Source organism: Grammomys surdaster, unplaced genomic scaffold (genome assembly GCF_004785775.1).
Source record: "Grammomys surdaster isolate TR1022 unplaced genomic scaffold, NIH_TR_1.0 363, whole genome shotgun sequence".
Lineage (NCBI taxonomy): Eukaryota > Metazoa > Chordata > Mammalia > Rodentia > Muridae > Grammomys > Grammomys surdaster.
In genome coordinates, this window is record NW_021604782.1 from 11,503,347 (window position 1) to 11,517,602 (window position 14,256).

Consider the following 14,256-nt stretch of genomic DNA (forward strand, 5'->3'; position numbering starts at 1 on the left):
GAGAGAGAGAGAGAGAGAGAGAGAGAGAGAGAGAGAGAGAGAGAGAGGTAGGTTGATGGTTTCTGAGAATGATACTTAAGGTTGACTTCTGGCTTCTACATGTAAGTGAGCACACACACAAACAGATACACAAACATACAGACACCTAGGCACACAAACACACACACACATACACATACCACAAACCATCTCCTACATATCCATACAACAAAACATGTCTTAACATAGGGAATTGGAACTAATATTCCCTGTATGTCAGACATAGCCATCTTATATATTCACTGGCTATCTGTTATCTGGTTTGAATATTAAAATAATTAAAGTCACACTGTCACAATAAGCTCATTATAGCAGCCTAACCGTAGGTAGGCACAGCACTTCAGCTTTCTGGGCCTCAGATTCCTGGTTCATTAATAGACGAAGCTGAGATCTCCTGTGTGTAGTTCATCATTTCTATGTGCTTATCCTTTCCTCGGGATTTTCTGATTCCTTCCTCAGATTCCGTTGAGGGGAGTTGTCTCTATGCAATGCCATTTGACTATTCCCTCAGGTTTTTAAAAGTACCACTTTTTCAGGTCTTTGTTTTACCCTTTAAAGAGTTACATAAGGTTTATGACCATAGTAATGATGTGGTAACTTTTCCTTTCTCCTTAGTATAGCTGATAAGAAAAAGGGTCTTATTTTTCCTGTGGAGGGTTCTTACATGCAGTGTCTGCTCATATTCATGAGCCCTAGGAAGACGGCCCTGCTAGTCTTACCAGCTCCAACCTTCAGTTTGCTAACCACAGTATTGATGGCTCAAGTGGGCCATTTTATAAACTTGTTATAATCCTTGCAGGTCTTGGTTCCATGTCTCCACCGCCCCTCACTCATCTAGAGCAACTGGAACATCTCACCAAAGAATAAGGGGTTGTGTTCTTGGATACATACTATGAGCTAGAAGGAAGATTTAGAATTTAAAATGACCAATAGTTGTCAAGATGATGATACAGGAGAGACACTATGATGCCCTTGCTACATCCTAGGTCCCATGTTGGGGGTTTTACTTGAATTAACTCACTGAATCCTCACCATTCTGCTAAGTAACTAGAATCATACTCATTTGTGGTGCAGAGATTTGTCCACACAGTCTAGGGAAAAAACAGTCTATGCTTAAAGGAACCAGGATCTGAACACAAGCCTGTCTGCACACCAGAGCTCTTGTGATTATGCACCCTATACGAAGAAGAATCTCAGTCTTGAATTTCCTCTTTCCTCTCCTGTTTGTGTACAGATCCCACTGTTGCTATGGGATCTGTTTGTTTACAGTACCTGTTGTTGCTATGGCACTGACAGGCTGCGATCGCCTTCCACGGCTTATTCCATAGAGTTCAATTTCATACTCAGTGGCCTCTCTGAGACCTGTTATGTCCCTGGTACGATCGGGGGAAGGGAGGGTTATTTCTTGTGGTTCAGATTGCTTTTTGGTATCTCTGATCCTGATAACAAAACTGTCGAATATTCCTTCATCAGCAGTCCAGGACAGACGGAAACCGTCTGGGGTGGCATCTGAAACTAGAAGGTTGTCAACTTCCGGTTCAGCTTCTAGAGGGAGAGAAGATGGTGGAAGAAGGAGGAGACAGAGCATTAATTAGCCATCCATGCAGTCTTCCTTCTGGTGGAGTATCAGAATGCAGTGCTGCCTCCGTTTTCAGAGACAGAGTGTCCTGAGATACCAGGAAAGAAAATCATTCCACATTAAAAAATCTAGTAGGGGGAGGAGAAGAAAAACACGAAGTTGACACATTCAATACAAGCCAAGCAAATACTTGCATCTGTGAGTTTTGTCTAAAAGTAACTGTATCAGTCCACATCTGGACTCGGCATTGGCCCCTCCCATGCATTATTAAACAAGTTCAAAGCCATAACTTGTTTACATTCGCTCTTTGTCTTCCAGTGGCTGAGTGCCCATCTGCCGTGAGCTCCGTTTCTTTTCCTTTTGAAAAGACAAATAAACCAATTTTAATGATCTATGGAGCTGTCTGTGACGATTCTGATGATTATATTTCCCTCGAGTCTGAACAAAATGACTTAAAATGTTAGGGTCTTTCGGCTTCGTTTTGGGAGCTGCTATCTGGAAGAAGGCTCCTGTTATTTCCCGTTTCATTTTATTTCCTTGATAGTTTACCATTTAGATGGTAGGATGAGGCTTAGAACCTCTTGAGACATAATTATATATACTTTGTACCCAGAGTTTCACTTTGGTAACTAGACAAAACTCAATGTCAAAATAAATCTGAAGCTGAGTTTCCCAAAGTGTGCTCAGAGCAAACTACTCCTGTTTTATCTCCATCCTTTACAAAGCATTCCTTGTCAAACAAGTTATGGAAATACTGCCCTCTGCGAGATATAAAAAAAGAGATTCTGAGAAGCCTGTGTGGTCAAAGATTCTATTTCCAAACTTAACTGAACACGAAATGTTATCAAATGAGATCTTTAAACAGTCATTAGAGCTTGTTTTCTCTAGAAATACTTTGGGAAACACAGTTTTTTGACTGTTAAAATTATTAATGTGATATTTCTGCAGGAAGTATTAGTCTTGGGAACATTATGGATTTAGTCTGTGTTGAAGAATGTCTTTGATATTAGTTTTTTTTAAAGGCCAGTACAATAAATTACATTTAGCTCCCAATGATAAGACCACTGGGCAAGTTGGTTAAGATCACAGGTTGAGACTTTGAGGTAGTAAAGAGTATAAAATACTTTTTCAAAATATACTCATTGGTATATTTCTTCTGAGAAGGCTGAAATGTAGCTGGGAACCAGCCAGGATGAGCACAAATGAAGGTATTTGTAGTAAGCATAGGAGAGCTACGGGCAAGACATGGCCTAAAGGATTTCGAACACTGAAGAGAAACATTTCGACCTTCTCCTTTCTAGGATGGGTGTGTACCCAATAGATCTTGAAAAAACGGGAGAACATGTGGAGAACACGAGAGAACAAGCTACATCTGTGGATTAAGTGGAGAATACAGACAATGTTAAAATCACAGGGATCTGTAGACAGACTACACAGAAAGGTACCAGGAAGAGGAGTGGATGGCTCTCTTGAATTGAAATACCTGTAATAGTCTCAGCCCTCAAGGGCTTTGTTTGGTGCCCTTGGGTGAAGCCAGAGACCAGGACCTCATAGCCAATGCCAGTTATGAGGCCTCTAAGCTCCAGCTTCCTCTGGGTTCCTGAAAGTGTGAATTCCTGGGGGTCCAGCAGCTTCCCAGAATCCACCACGGTTACTAGAAAGCTGTCAAAGGCATTCTTCGATGCCGTCCAGGAAACTGTGAACCCGTAGGGATTAGTGTCGGAAATGGTTAAATTTTCCAGAAGGGGCAAGGCCTCTGAAAGAAGGGAGGAGTGAAAATGACTCAGGTTAGCAGCACTGATTTGGCTAGGGCAGTGTGCAGCCCCAAGAACACAGATAGATTCCCAGTCAACCGTCCTGTAAGTTAAATGCTCATGACTCCAAGAACACAGAGTCCCTGTCAATCACTCCATGAGTTAAGTGCTCATGACTCCGAGAACACAGATAGATTCCCAGTCATTCGTTCTGTAAGCTAAATGTTCAGAAAAGGAACATTTAGTAGTAATGTCTTGAGTGCTTGATACTGTTACGTAGAGTAACTTTCTCAACAGGACTGAAGTAACTATTATTCCCAAGAATAACAGTAACTATTATTCAAAAGAAAAGTTTCTAAATGGTTGTCTGATTTAGCTCAAGTCTCACTTTAGCAAGGTGTGCTAGAGTAAGGCCTTCACTTGAGCCTAACTTGGGCCATCCATGTCTCACTCTACAAGTGTGACACCTTGTGTCACTTTGAAACCTTTATCTTGTTGTTTCTTGTTTTGAAGCAAATCAGATTTTTTTTTTAAATCTGTTGTTGCAAGTATACTTTTTTTTTCCATATATTTCATATCTTAATCTGGTTCATATCTGAATACAATTGTTGGAGCCAACTAACGAGTGATAGCTTCATAAACTGTGATCACAGGAGCAATAAGGTTTGTTGTGTTGTTATTTATCCGAATTAATGACTTATGTTCATCAACCAGGAAATGATTCTAAAGTTTGGCAATTCTTTGTTTGTTTGTTTTTTTTTTTTTTGGCAATTCTTTGTTTTTTCTGGGTTAAGTTAGGAAGCAAGAACATATTTTTGTTATCCTGGTATCATGCTTTGTCCATCCATTCACCAAACATCTGTGTCCCAGACTCACTTATTCCCTAATTGCCAAGGGGTCTTTTCATACACTTGAGCTTTTTAAAGAGTGACCTTATGGTAGCCAAGCTTCTGAAAACAAGTCCCAATTGAGGAGGCTACAGATCCTTGATCCAGTCGACCACAATGTTGCTGTAAGGTAGCTGTTGCTATCTGTCTGCTGGCCTCCAGGACATCAATGGGAACAAAAGATCTCTGACTTCTCCAAGGCCTTCTTGCTCCAAGTTTGGTATGCTTTGCACATCCCAAGCCAATGCTTAAATTAGTAAATGCTATCAAGTGCTCTGACACATTAGTAGGGACACAGTTCTAATAGAAAAGATGAGAGAAGAGCAGAGCATCCTCATCCTGCACTTAGCCATGCTCAATGTACTTACTTTATATCAAACAGGAGAGGGGTGGAAATTCCATGCCCAAGTCTGTTTTAGCAGCATATAATTTAGAATCAATCTCTCTCTCTCTCTCTCTCTCTGTTGCAGCTAACTGAGAATTTTCAAAATGATAAATGACCTTGCACTAATGACTATGGTCAAATCCCTCTAGGATATAAAGACAACGTTTAAAAAGAAGTAATTGACACCTGAATGAATAAGTGAATGAATGCCTTCATCCATAAACAGAGACTTAACTTTGCTGTGGCTTGGACTTCCTGTGCTGATTTTGTAATAGTTGATGTTTATTTTGAGTTTTTTTTCCTCATAAGATTTCCCAAGAGCTGTAACTCTATCAAAGCAAATATGAAATTGTTTTTACTGTACAAACAGTTTTGGTTTGTAAAACAAGGATCTCAAATGTTGGTTTTGCTTAGAGAAGTGGTGCCCTTCTTTGACAGCTGGCCTCTGAAACACCATGCCATTGAAGCAGTGAATTCCAGTGGAAACAGGTACCTTCAGGCTAATCAAGTGCTTGGTTTTTTTCTTCCCACCATCTTTCCTATTCATTTTTTTTTTTTGGTATGCCTCTTTCAAAAAGCAGAGTCTTTTCACATTATGGATTAGCAGAAACAATGCTGTAACTGGATCTGTTTCCTTCCTGAGGGCTGCTTTTTCAGCCTCTCTGGCTTCTCTCTGTTCTGTGGGAGGTCCTTAAGAATGTGACATGTAAGGGCCTGGTGGGTAGGAAGAGTCTTCCTCTCACCCTATTCTTTCTGCTGTACTTTAAAAAAAACAGCTTAATTATTCATATTTGATAATTGTAAAGAAAAAATATATTTAAAATCTTTTGCTAAAACATATCCAATATTCTAATAAGAGGAAGTAGTCAGGCATGTTTCTATTGTTTCATCTGGGCTTGTTGGTTCATTTAGCTATTTATGTACAGGGATGGGGAATAAATCTAAGGTCTTACTCATGCTGGACAAGTGAATTTAACTTTGATCTTCACACCAGCCTTGTTGTTTACTTTTAAGAAGCCCACTCTCCTCATACTCTTGGGAAGCAACAGGGGACATAATACCAGTAGAGGATCCAGTGGAGGCTAGGCAGTTACTTTTCACTGTGTCTGCTGGATTCCTAATATAGATGGCCAGCAGCACCAGTGGATACTCTCTCCTAATATAAGGACATCAGGGCAAAACAAATTTGCAACTTGCCAGGGCTATGTGTAGGTAAGATGATATGGGATAGTTTTAGAAATCAACCAGACTTTATCTCAGCTACCACAATTAGTTAGCTGTACTTATTAATATAGCTCATTTATAGTAATTTAGACTCTGAGAGGGACTAGCTTAATTTAAGGGTCACAAGACTATGTCTATCTCCTGAGAGTTTAGTAGAAGAGAATTTCTAAGCATTTTCTTTTAGAGGTTTGTCAAGCTAGAGATATATGAAACCACGTACAGCCTTTACTGTCAACTTAAGGTAAGAATCAGGATAGAAAATAGGTAACGTCTCTTTATATGATCCATAGAAATGCCACAGTTCAAGTTTAATGAGTGTATAAGTTTAGCATTTATCTATCTTCCTAGGTAGAACTTGTCAGTTTATGTGCTTGACTGTTTTAAGAGTAAGTTTTTTGTTTTGTTTTGGTTTGGTTTTGTTTTGGTTTGGCTTGGGGTTGGTTTTTATAAATGACAAATTATAGGATGTACGAAACCTCTAGGGCACTAGGTACTTTACATCTTACATAACACAATTTATGGACATAATTCCTGCTCTAGATCTTCACCAATTTAGATTTCACTCTTTCTTCCGACTCTATGTACCATGGATAAAGCATTCTATAAAATGGGCCAAAAGATCCCCGAAGCTCTATACAAGTGTGAAGAGCTTCCAAGAGAGACTGTAATGGTCCTCCTCTTCTCAGGAGCGCCATTGCTTTTAGTGGTTAGAAATTTACATTTGGTATTTCTGCTATTGTAAATAACATTACATAGCAATCCATTTCCATCAGTGGCTACATTAGTAAGAACATTTGGTAAGCACACATAGAATACTATATAGCCATAAAAGAAGGGGAATCTATTATTCTTGATGTCACTGGTAAGCCTGGAGAACATTAAGTGAAATAAACCAAGAATGGGAAGAGAAACCACTTCACAATCTCCCCTTTATGGAGAATCTTGACAAACTGAACTGATAAAAGTACAAAGGTGAATACTAGTCACCAGAGGTTGGGTTGTCCACTTGCCATTGGTCAAAAGGCACAAAGTTCAGCTGGCCAGTAGGAATAAGCTTCACTGAGGCACAGAATAAGCTAACTGAGGCACAGAAGAGTTGCCTCAGTTAATAATAATAGCAGAAATATCACAAAAGGTAGATGACATGATTGATATGTTAATTGATTTGTTTTGGTGATTCTTCCATAAATACATATGTTAAAATATCACTTTGTATGATATATCCTAATGAATAGATATGTATATATGACATACATATGAAATGAATACATATATATTCATTTCCTGTAGGTTAAAAGACCTTTGCATTTGAAGTCAAGACTATGTTTGGGATTGGATTTTCTTTAGAATGCCTATCTTCTTTTTTCAGAATCCTAAACTGTTGGAGAGAACCTTTGAGTACTTGTAATGACAAAGGCAGTGAGGGTTCCTCTGGGGTCACCAGCCCAGGTGGTCCCTGACACCCTGACATCATAGGCAGTGTTCTCTACCAAGCTCGTGATGTGAGCTCACTGTACACCTCCTGAGACTGCGAGTTGCTGAGACTTGTGCAGCGAACGAGCATCGATCACATTGATAACAATCTTTGCAAAAAGCCCAGCTTGTGTGGTCCATGACACAATGAAGCTGTCAGGAGTAATATTGCTAAAGATTAGCATGCCCAACTGTGGTTTGAAGGGAAGGAACATGGGCAGAAATGAGAGAGAGAGAGAGAGAGAGAGAGAGAGAGAGAGAGAGAGAGATGTTATTGGAGGAAACAGTAGTTTTGTCGGAATTTTTCCATAAAAATTTGAGTATCTGTATTTAACCAAATACTTGCAGGAAAAAAAATTGAATATCAAGCAGCATCTATGCCTACATGTACTATATGACAAAGAAGTTACTGATTTTTCTGCAGGCATGTATTTGTGTTCTTCTAAAGTGTAAAAGTGTTTGGAGCCATTTGTAAAGGAAAGTTAGCCAGCCATCAGAAGTACAGCTAAGACTCATATAAAAGACATTGTGGCACATTTGCTAAACTCTCTGAGGTCAAGATGTCCCAGGGAAGACAGCTTCATGTTGAAGCATCCATCATAAACAGCTATCATTTTTGTTTACTAATGAGATTCACAGTGCACACTCCCCTACAAAGAAAGGCTTTGAAAAGCTTATTCTGTAAATAAATCTATGCAGTCTTGTTCACCCCAGCATTGCTAAAATATGGATCCCATATCTTAGGAATATCTCTAAATGCCCCAGTGAGATGGTATCCCACTGAGCAGTCTTTAGAAAGTGCTTCTTGGGGTTTTTTGTTGTTGTTGTTCATTTGACCTATATAGATGCACAAATTAAAGGTTAACATCCACGTCTATGTGGAATTTCTTCAAGGACATTGGAAACTTAAATGTGTGCATAATAGGAAAATCTATACCTCATCCCCAAATGCTACCTAAGTGAAGATGGATTACATTAATAAATGTCCAGTAAATGCAAAAGCTGTAGGAAAACTTGACATTAAACACCAAATTCCTTGTTTAGGTAGTTCACTTAATGGAATCTTTGTAAAGAGAAAATTCTATTGAGGTATTTTTTCTTGTTTCTTAAAGAGTAGTATGAGAAACTCATTTGACATAATAGGCTTTCATAGCTAGTGTCAACTGAGATGTATATAGGGCCAGACTCCTAGTTATTTATTAAGTCATATGAATGTGGAGTAAGTCAAACCAGGTTGATTTTAAAGACAATCAGTAGCCCTGGAAGGCTGAGCTATGGATAGGATTTAGGATTGGAAAGAGGCAAACTATTCTTCTAACCTGGGAGCTGTTTTGTTTCAGCTCCAATGTTTAGAGATAAGAATGGGCTCATTTGAGTAAAATATAACTGTAAAACTCCATAGCATATAGATGTTCTAAAGTCTCTAAGGATCCAACCAATCTGGCTCAAAAACAGCTTACAGTCACAGCGCTGGCATGCCTTTTCTTTCCTGTCATTCTGAGGTGCTGATAAGGCTGTATTTTTTGCTTCCACTTTGGCAGTGTTTTTACAACCACACAGAGGATAAAGTCCTCTAGATGAAACACAGCTCATCACTGTCTTCTGCTGTAGAAGCCATCTCTTGAATTAAAGATGCAGTCTATAATTCTTCTCATGCTACAATAAGAAGACTGGCAGTGCCAACACATTCATCATGCAGATGGAGGGAAGGAGGCCTTGGTTCCTGAGATTAGCATTACCAACTCTCAGAGGATGCAACCATGGTGAATTGTGAGATATAAGACAAATCCCAGAAAGAGAATGCTAGTTAGAGTTTGGTCAGTGTTCCATGCAGATAAGGGACATTTTTCTCTCTTACGAACACTCCCTTGACATATTGTCTGCTTCCAAGAAAGATAGACATGTTTAAAGAATTAATGCTCTGAGTATTCACCACATGCATTGCAATTATGACAAGATGATGGATGGGAAGAAAGTTTTGGTGCTTTGAAACAGGCAACAGTGGGTGACAGTGCATGCGAAACAGAGTAGATGTCAAAAGAGAGCAGCCTATCTGTCAGGAATCCAGACAAATGAAAATCTCAAGAACAAGATGGGTACCACTGGGTCTTCTTATGAGATTTTTTTTGGTTTGATTCAGGGCACCTTCTTAGCATTCTCGGAGCAACAATCAATTTATAAAACCCAAGAGAGTTAGAGTGAATACCATTGGAGCTGAAATGGTTTGTGGCCCCATGAGGAGAGCAACAATACCAACCAACCACAGCTCCCAGGGTCTAAACAACCAGCCTGGGAGCACTTAGGGAGGGACCCATGGCTTCAGCTGTATACATAAGAGCGGAGGGCCCTGCTGGGCATAGGTGGGAGAAGAGATACTTGGCCTCATGAAGGCTGGACGCCCCAGGGGGTGGGAAAATTGAGGATGGGGAGGTGGGAGTGGGGGGGTAGGTAGGGGTACATCTGCAGAGAAGCAGGAGGAGGGGTGAGGGGATAGGGGTTCCTGGGTGGGTGGGGGATGGGGTAAGGGGACAACATATGAAATATAAATAAAACATCCAATAAAAAATAAAAATAAAAAAATTAAAAAAAGGAGACTATAGATCATGTTTGACTTAAAAGAGCATGCAGACATCCCTTTGAATGGGACACAGGCAAGCTTTGATTAGAAATACCACAGACAAGTGAGAATGGGTACTATGAAGAAAGATTGTTGAAGAGTGGAGGAAAAGATGGTTTAGGAATTCAAACAAAGCAAGTCATGTTAACTCAACACAAACAGAGCAACTCCAGATTGAAATGGGCATACGGGAAGAACATTTAGACTATGAAGTTCCTTTATTTGGGATGAAGTGTACTTTAGAGCTTTGATTAGGTGGGCTACATCAAATTGAGAAGGATCTGGTAGAAGTAAGCAGATGAAAAATGAGCAGTAGCTGATTTTTAAAATTTTGTTCAAAGGGGGTTCAATGGAGACTGAAGAAACCCTAATGGGAAGTACTTATTGTTACATGGACCATCAGGATCTAAGGATGCTGTTTGCCTATCAGCCTGGGCAGGTAAGTGCTATAGTTAGAAGATGCCTTGTTTGAGGCTGGAGATGGCAGCATTTCAGGATGACTGAGGATAGAGTATACCACTGTTGTTTGAGGATGATCAAAACAATGAACTTCTGTAAGAAAGCTATTTAGAGAAAACTCCTGAGGTCATATTTGATGCAGAGATGTGGTTATGGAGAGAGCTGTCTATGTCAGCAATAAGATTACATATGAAAGTATGTTCATCAAATTCACCTTTAGAATCAAAACTAAAACACAGAAGACTAAGTCCATAAGGTTTTAGACTCTGCCTTTGAGTCAAGAAATTATTCTTTTTTGAGAAGCAATCCAAGCCAAACACACATGGCGAATTTGTTTTTGTCCCCTCTGTGTTATCATATTTTAACATGAATGGACTAGCAGCCAAGTATCCCTAGCTCCTTTTTTTCTAGAGACTACTCTGACAATGGTCTAAAACAGCATAAAAATTGGGTCTCCATCAACCATTGGTGATCTAAGTAGAAGATAATTTTGATGTTATAATACCAACCCTTTTCTTATGTTCCCTAGAACATGAACCTTCTTTTGTGAACTATAAGAAAAAACTGCAATCCTTACATATTTTTTTCTAGTCTGTACCATGCTAGTTTATCTGTAAAGTGATGATATTGCCTCAAATGTGTGAAGAATGTTGCCTGAGTGGACAATGCTCTCCTCCCTAGAGTCCTTCTCAAGACACAACATCATCTGGCACAGAACACATGCCATAGGACTACATATGTGGTTTGCTTCCTTTGGAGCCATGTTTCTTATCTGAGAAGGACTATTATCTCCTTTTTGCTACATGTCTCTCAGAATTCTAGACAAGAGACATCTTTTTTTCTACAGCTGGTGTTGAGGTTGAGGCAATGTGCATGGTGTGGGTACCTCTTGCTTATCTGATAAGTTATCTATCATTGCTCTTTCTTTTCATTTTCCCAGCTGGAGAAAAAAAATAAAAGCAAAACAGGGCACTGTTGACAACTTTCTTAAATCACTAGGATATTTGGATATGAGGATGTCCAAGACTTTACAGAGAGACAAATATTAGGATAATCAAAAATGCAAATATGATTGGAAGAGACATCTTTGCAAGCCTAGGACAAATATCACGATTATTTTGAAGTTACCAAAAGAGTAAGTTTCTTTCTCCAAATTATTTATGGCAACTTGGACAAAATTTCATAGGTACCATTTAGGTGTCTGTCAGAAGAAAATTTTATTAGACAATACCATAGCCCAGCAACCTAGGAAAGATGATACTCAATGGCTTATACCTCATTGGCGAAAGAAATCAAGTGGTTTGCTTCATCCTGCTGAGAGAGATTGTGGAGATAGAGAGTGTCAGAAACCAGAGAGAACGCTCATGTACCTGTGGTGGCTGTGGTACTGATGGTTTTGGTATGGATGCTGGGAGCAATTCCAGAGAGGTAGACAATGAAATCAGTACTAGGTGGAAGCCCTGAGATGTAGGCAGTTCGTTCAGCACCAGATATATTATGTTCTGCCGTCTGCAGCAACCTATTAGAATCAATAATTTCGATAGTAAACATGTCGAAGATCCCGTCGGTAGCTGTCCAGGAAAGATTGAAGCTCTCAGGAGTTACATCAGAAACATTTAAGTTTCCAATTTCAGGTTCTTTGGCTGAAAGATGAAAGGGAAGGAGAGAAAAAAAAAACAAATCAAATTAGTTATTTGGCTGTGTTTCAAGGTGCAGGTGGTTAACAGAACCATGCGTGGGGAGCAAGATCTGACAGTTCAGGGTTACAAGTGAGACAAAGCGATGCTGCTACTACTAATCAGTGCCAAGGAAGAAGAAAATGGTTTTGTTAAGAGAGAAATGAACAAAGGAAGGTACGGCTGTTAAATTTTTCTGCCCTGCATTTGCCACTCATGATCAGTTCTGTCAAGATACCTCAGGAGAGAAGATGGGCTGGCTGGACTCAGTGGAATTGGCTTCATCTTAGCTGGACCTGCCTCTGAAAGCCCTGCCTCAGGTCATTGGCAATCAGTCAAAAGATATGAGGGCTGACAGCTTTCAGGCTCTTGTGCTGCACCCATGGACCAAGATTATATGGATTCCTGCATTAGCTTTGAGAGAGCCCTTTGCTTTGAGAGAGTGCCCATCTATCTAAATGAGTGTTAAATAATTCTGACAGCACGGACCTCTCTGGGTGGGACCTTGAGGCTTCTGATTTTGTCACTTGAAAGGATCCACCCATCTCTCAGGGTTACTCTGGATTATTTTTCCATACTTTAGATAAGGAACAGCCGGCTGTTCTCATCATCTGTTAAAATAGCCTGTTCTCTTTTACTTAGGTCTATGTAGGCCAAGAAGGCTAGTCCTGCGTTGGCAGCCAATACAGCTAAGCCAAACAGTTCAGACAACCCATTTTAGCTAAGAAATAATATTTTGCTGGAGAGATGTCCTGCCAGTGCTTTTGCTTTTCTGAGAAGTAATGATACAGCATGCAGGGTATGCACGTGGGAGGGAGTTGTAGAGCTAGTACAATCTACGTAGTGAGGAGAAAGACACCTAATCCCAGATTCACAGATAAATTATAGCCTTTCCCCTCCATGGGCCAACTCATCAATGACAAGAATGTCGCTACCATAAAAAAAGAATACAGATGGCATCTAAACCATGAGATCTGCAGGAAAGATCACAAGTGGTGGGTGATAGATTGCTCTGCCTTCTGGGACGAAATAGTTTGTGGATGTCAGACAAGAAGCCTGGGGAAAATTTAGGAGATCTTCAACTGTAATCTCTGGGCAGCCTGAGGTCACTGTACACACTGTGGTTACCTATGTTTTATGTGTGTTTCAGTGACTGTTCCCATAATAAGTGAGGCAAAATTGCAGAGTTGTCCTTTTGAATCAACAAAGATGTAATGGTTTCCTATGAGAGTCTAGTCACAGTGACTATGTAAAAAGGGAAGCAGTCTCATGAGAAACAACTCATCAGGACACACTGTCAAGATGAGCCACAGAAAACAGGGTTCACTAGGGCAGACTTCTACTGAATGCTCTATAACTGCAATAGTGTAAAGAGTAAACCAGAATGCATCCCTGGTGTTGGGATTGGGAGCTTGCTTCAGGGAATAACTCTTGATTCACAGAGCAAAAGAGGGGGTATCAACTCTGTTACATTTATAGCCTTGGATATTTCTTGCTCTGAGGGCTGCTGAGTGTCCTGCTAGAGAACAACAATGTCTTTGGTATATTATCCATTCAGAATTATATGATGTTCCCTCTCTTTGACAGACAATTTGATAGTTTGATGTTCTTTCAATGACTCTGCATCCGAGAGAATTGCCTACGGGAGGGTAATTCAGTTCTCCTGTGGTGCTCTCTTCAGTTCAAAGAATCACTGGTTAAGTGTAAGCACCCTAGGACACATCTCCACAAGAAATTTTGAAATAATGCAGCATCATTTTCAAACAGCAAAAGAGTCTCTAAAATAAATGGTCTGTGCTCCATGAAAACTCACATGTAGGGAAGGATGGGCTTTTGATTCTCTGCCAGGCTTACAGATGAGAGTTAAAACCAATAGGCTGGTTCTCCAAACAGAGGCAACCACACAAAGATGCCATTGTGGGATTGACTAGGTGAATCAAGAGAGTGGATGTTGGAGGCCAGAAGTGCCAGTATCTTACATGACTCATCACTGCTGTGGCAAAGGCATTGGAATGATGGAACAGCTTACAGAGAGAGCTCTGAGCATGCGTCATGCATAGAAAGGAATGAGCCACTAAGAAAAGCTAATTCCCTTGCAGAGAGAGAGAGAGAGAGGGAGAGAGAGAGAGAGAGAGAGAGAGAGAGAGAGAGAGAGAGAGAGAG

The 14,256-nt window shown here is 40.1% G+C and overlaps 1 protein-coding gene across 5 annotated transcripts in view; it reads right to left on the minus strand.

Annotated features, from left to right (window-relative positions):
• Tnc (tenascin C) overlaps window positions 1–14,256 on the minus strand; it is an 88,387-nt gene that overhangs the window by 21,725 nt on the left and 52,406 nt on the right. For 2 of the 5 annotated variants that reach the window (XM_028779900.1, XM_028779902.1), the window contains 2 exons: window positions 11,788–12,060; window positions 1,312–1,584 (listed from right to left, as the gene is read on the minus strand). The exons of 1 other annotated variant lie outside the window; for it this stretch is intronic. In XM_028779900.1, coding sequence (XP_028635733.1) covers window positions 1,312–1,584; window positions 11,788–12,060 — 546 coding nt within the window. Of the gene's footprint in view, window positions 1–1,311; window positions 1,585–3,101; window positions 3,375–11,787; window positions 12,061–14,256 lie in introns of all 5 variants that reach the window. 2 more of the 5 variants (XM_028779899.1, XM_028779901.1) reach the window with 2 other exon arrangements.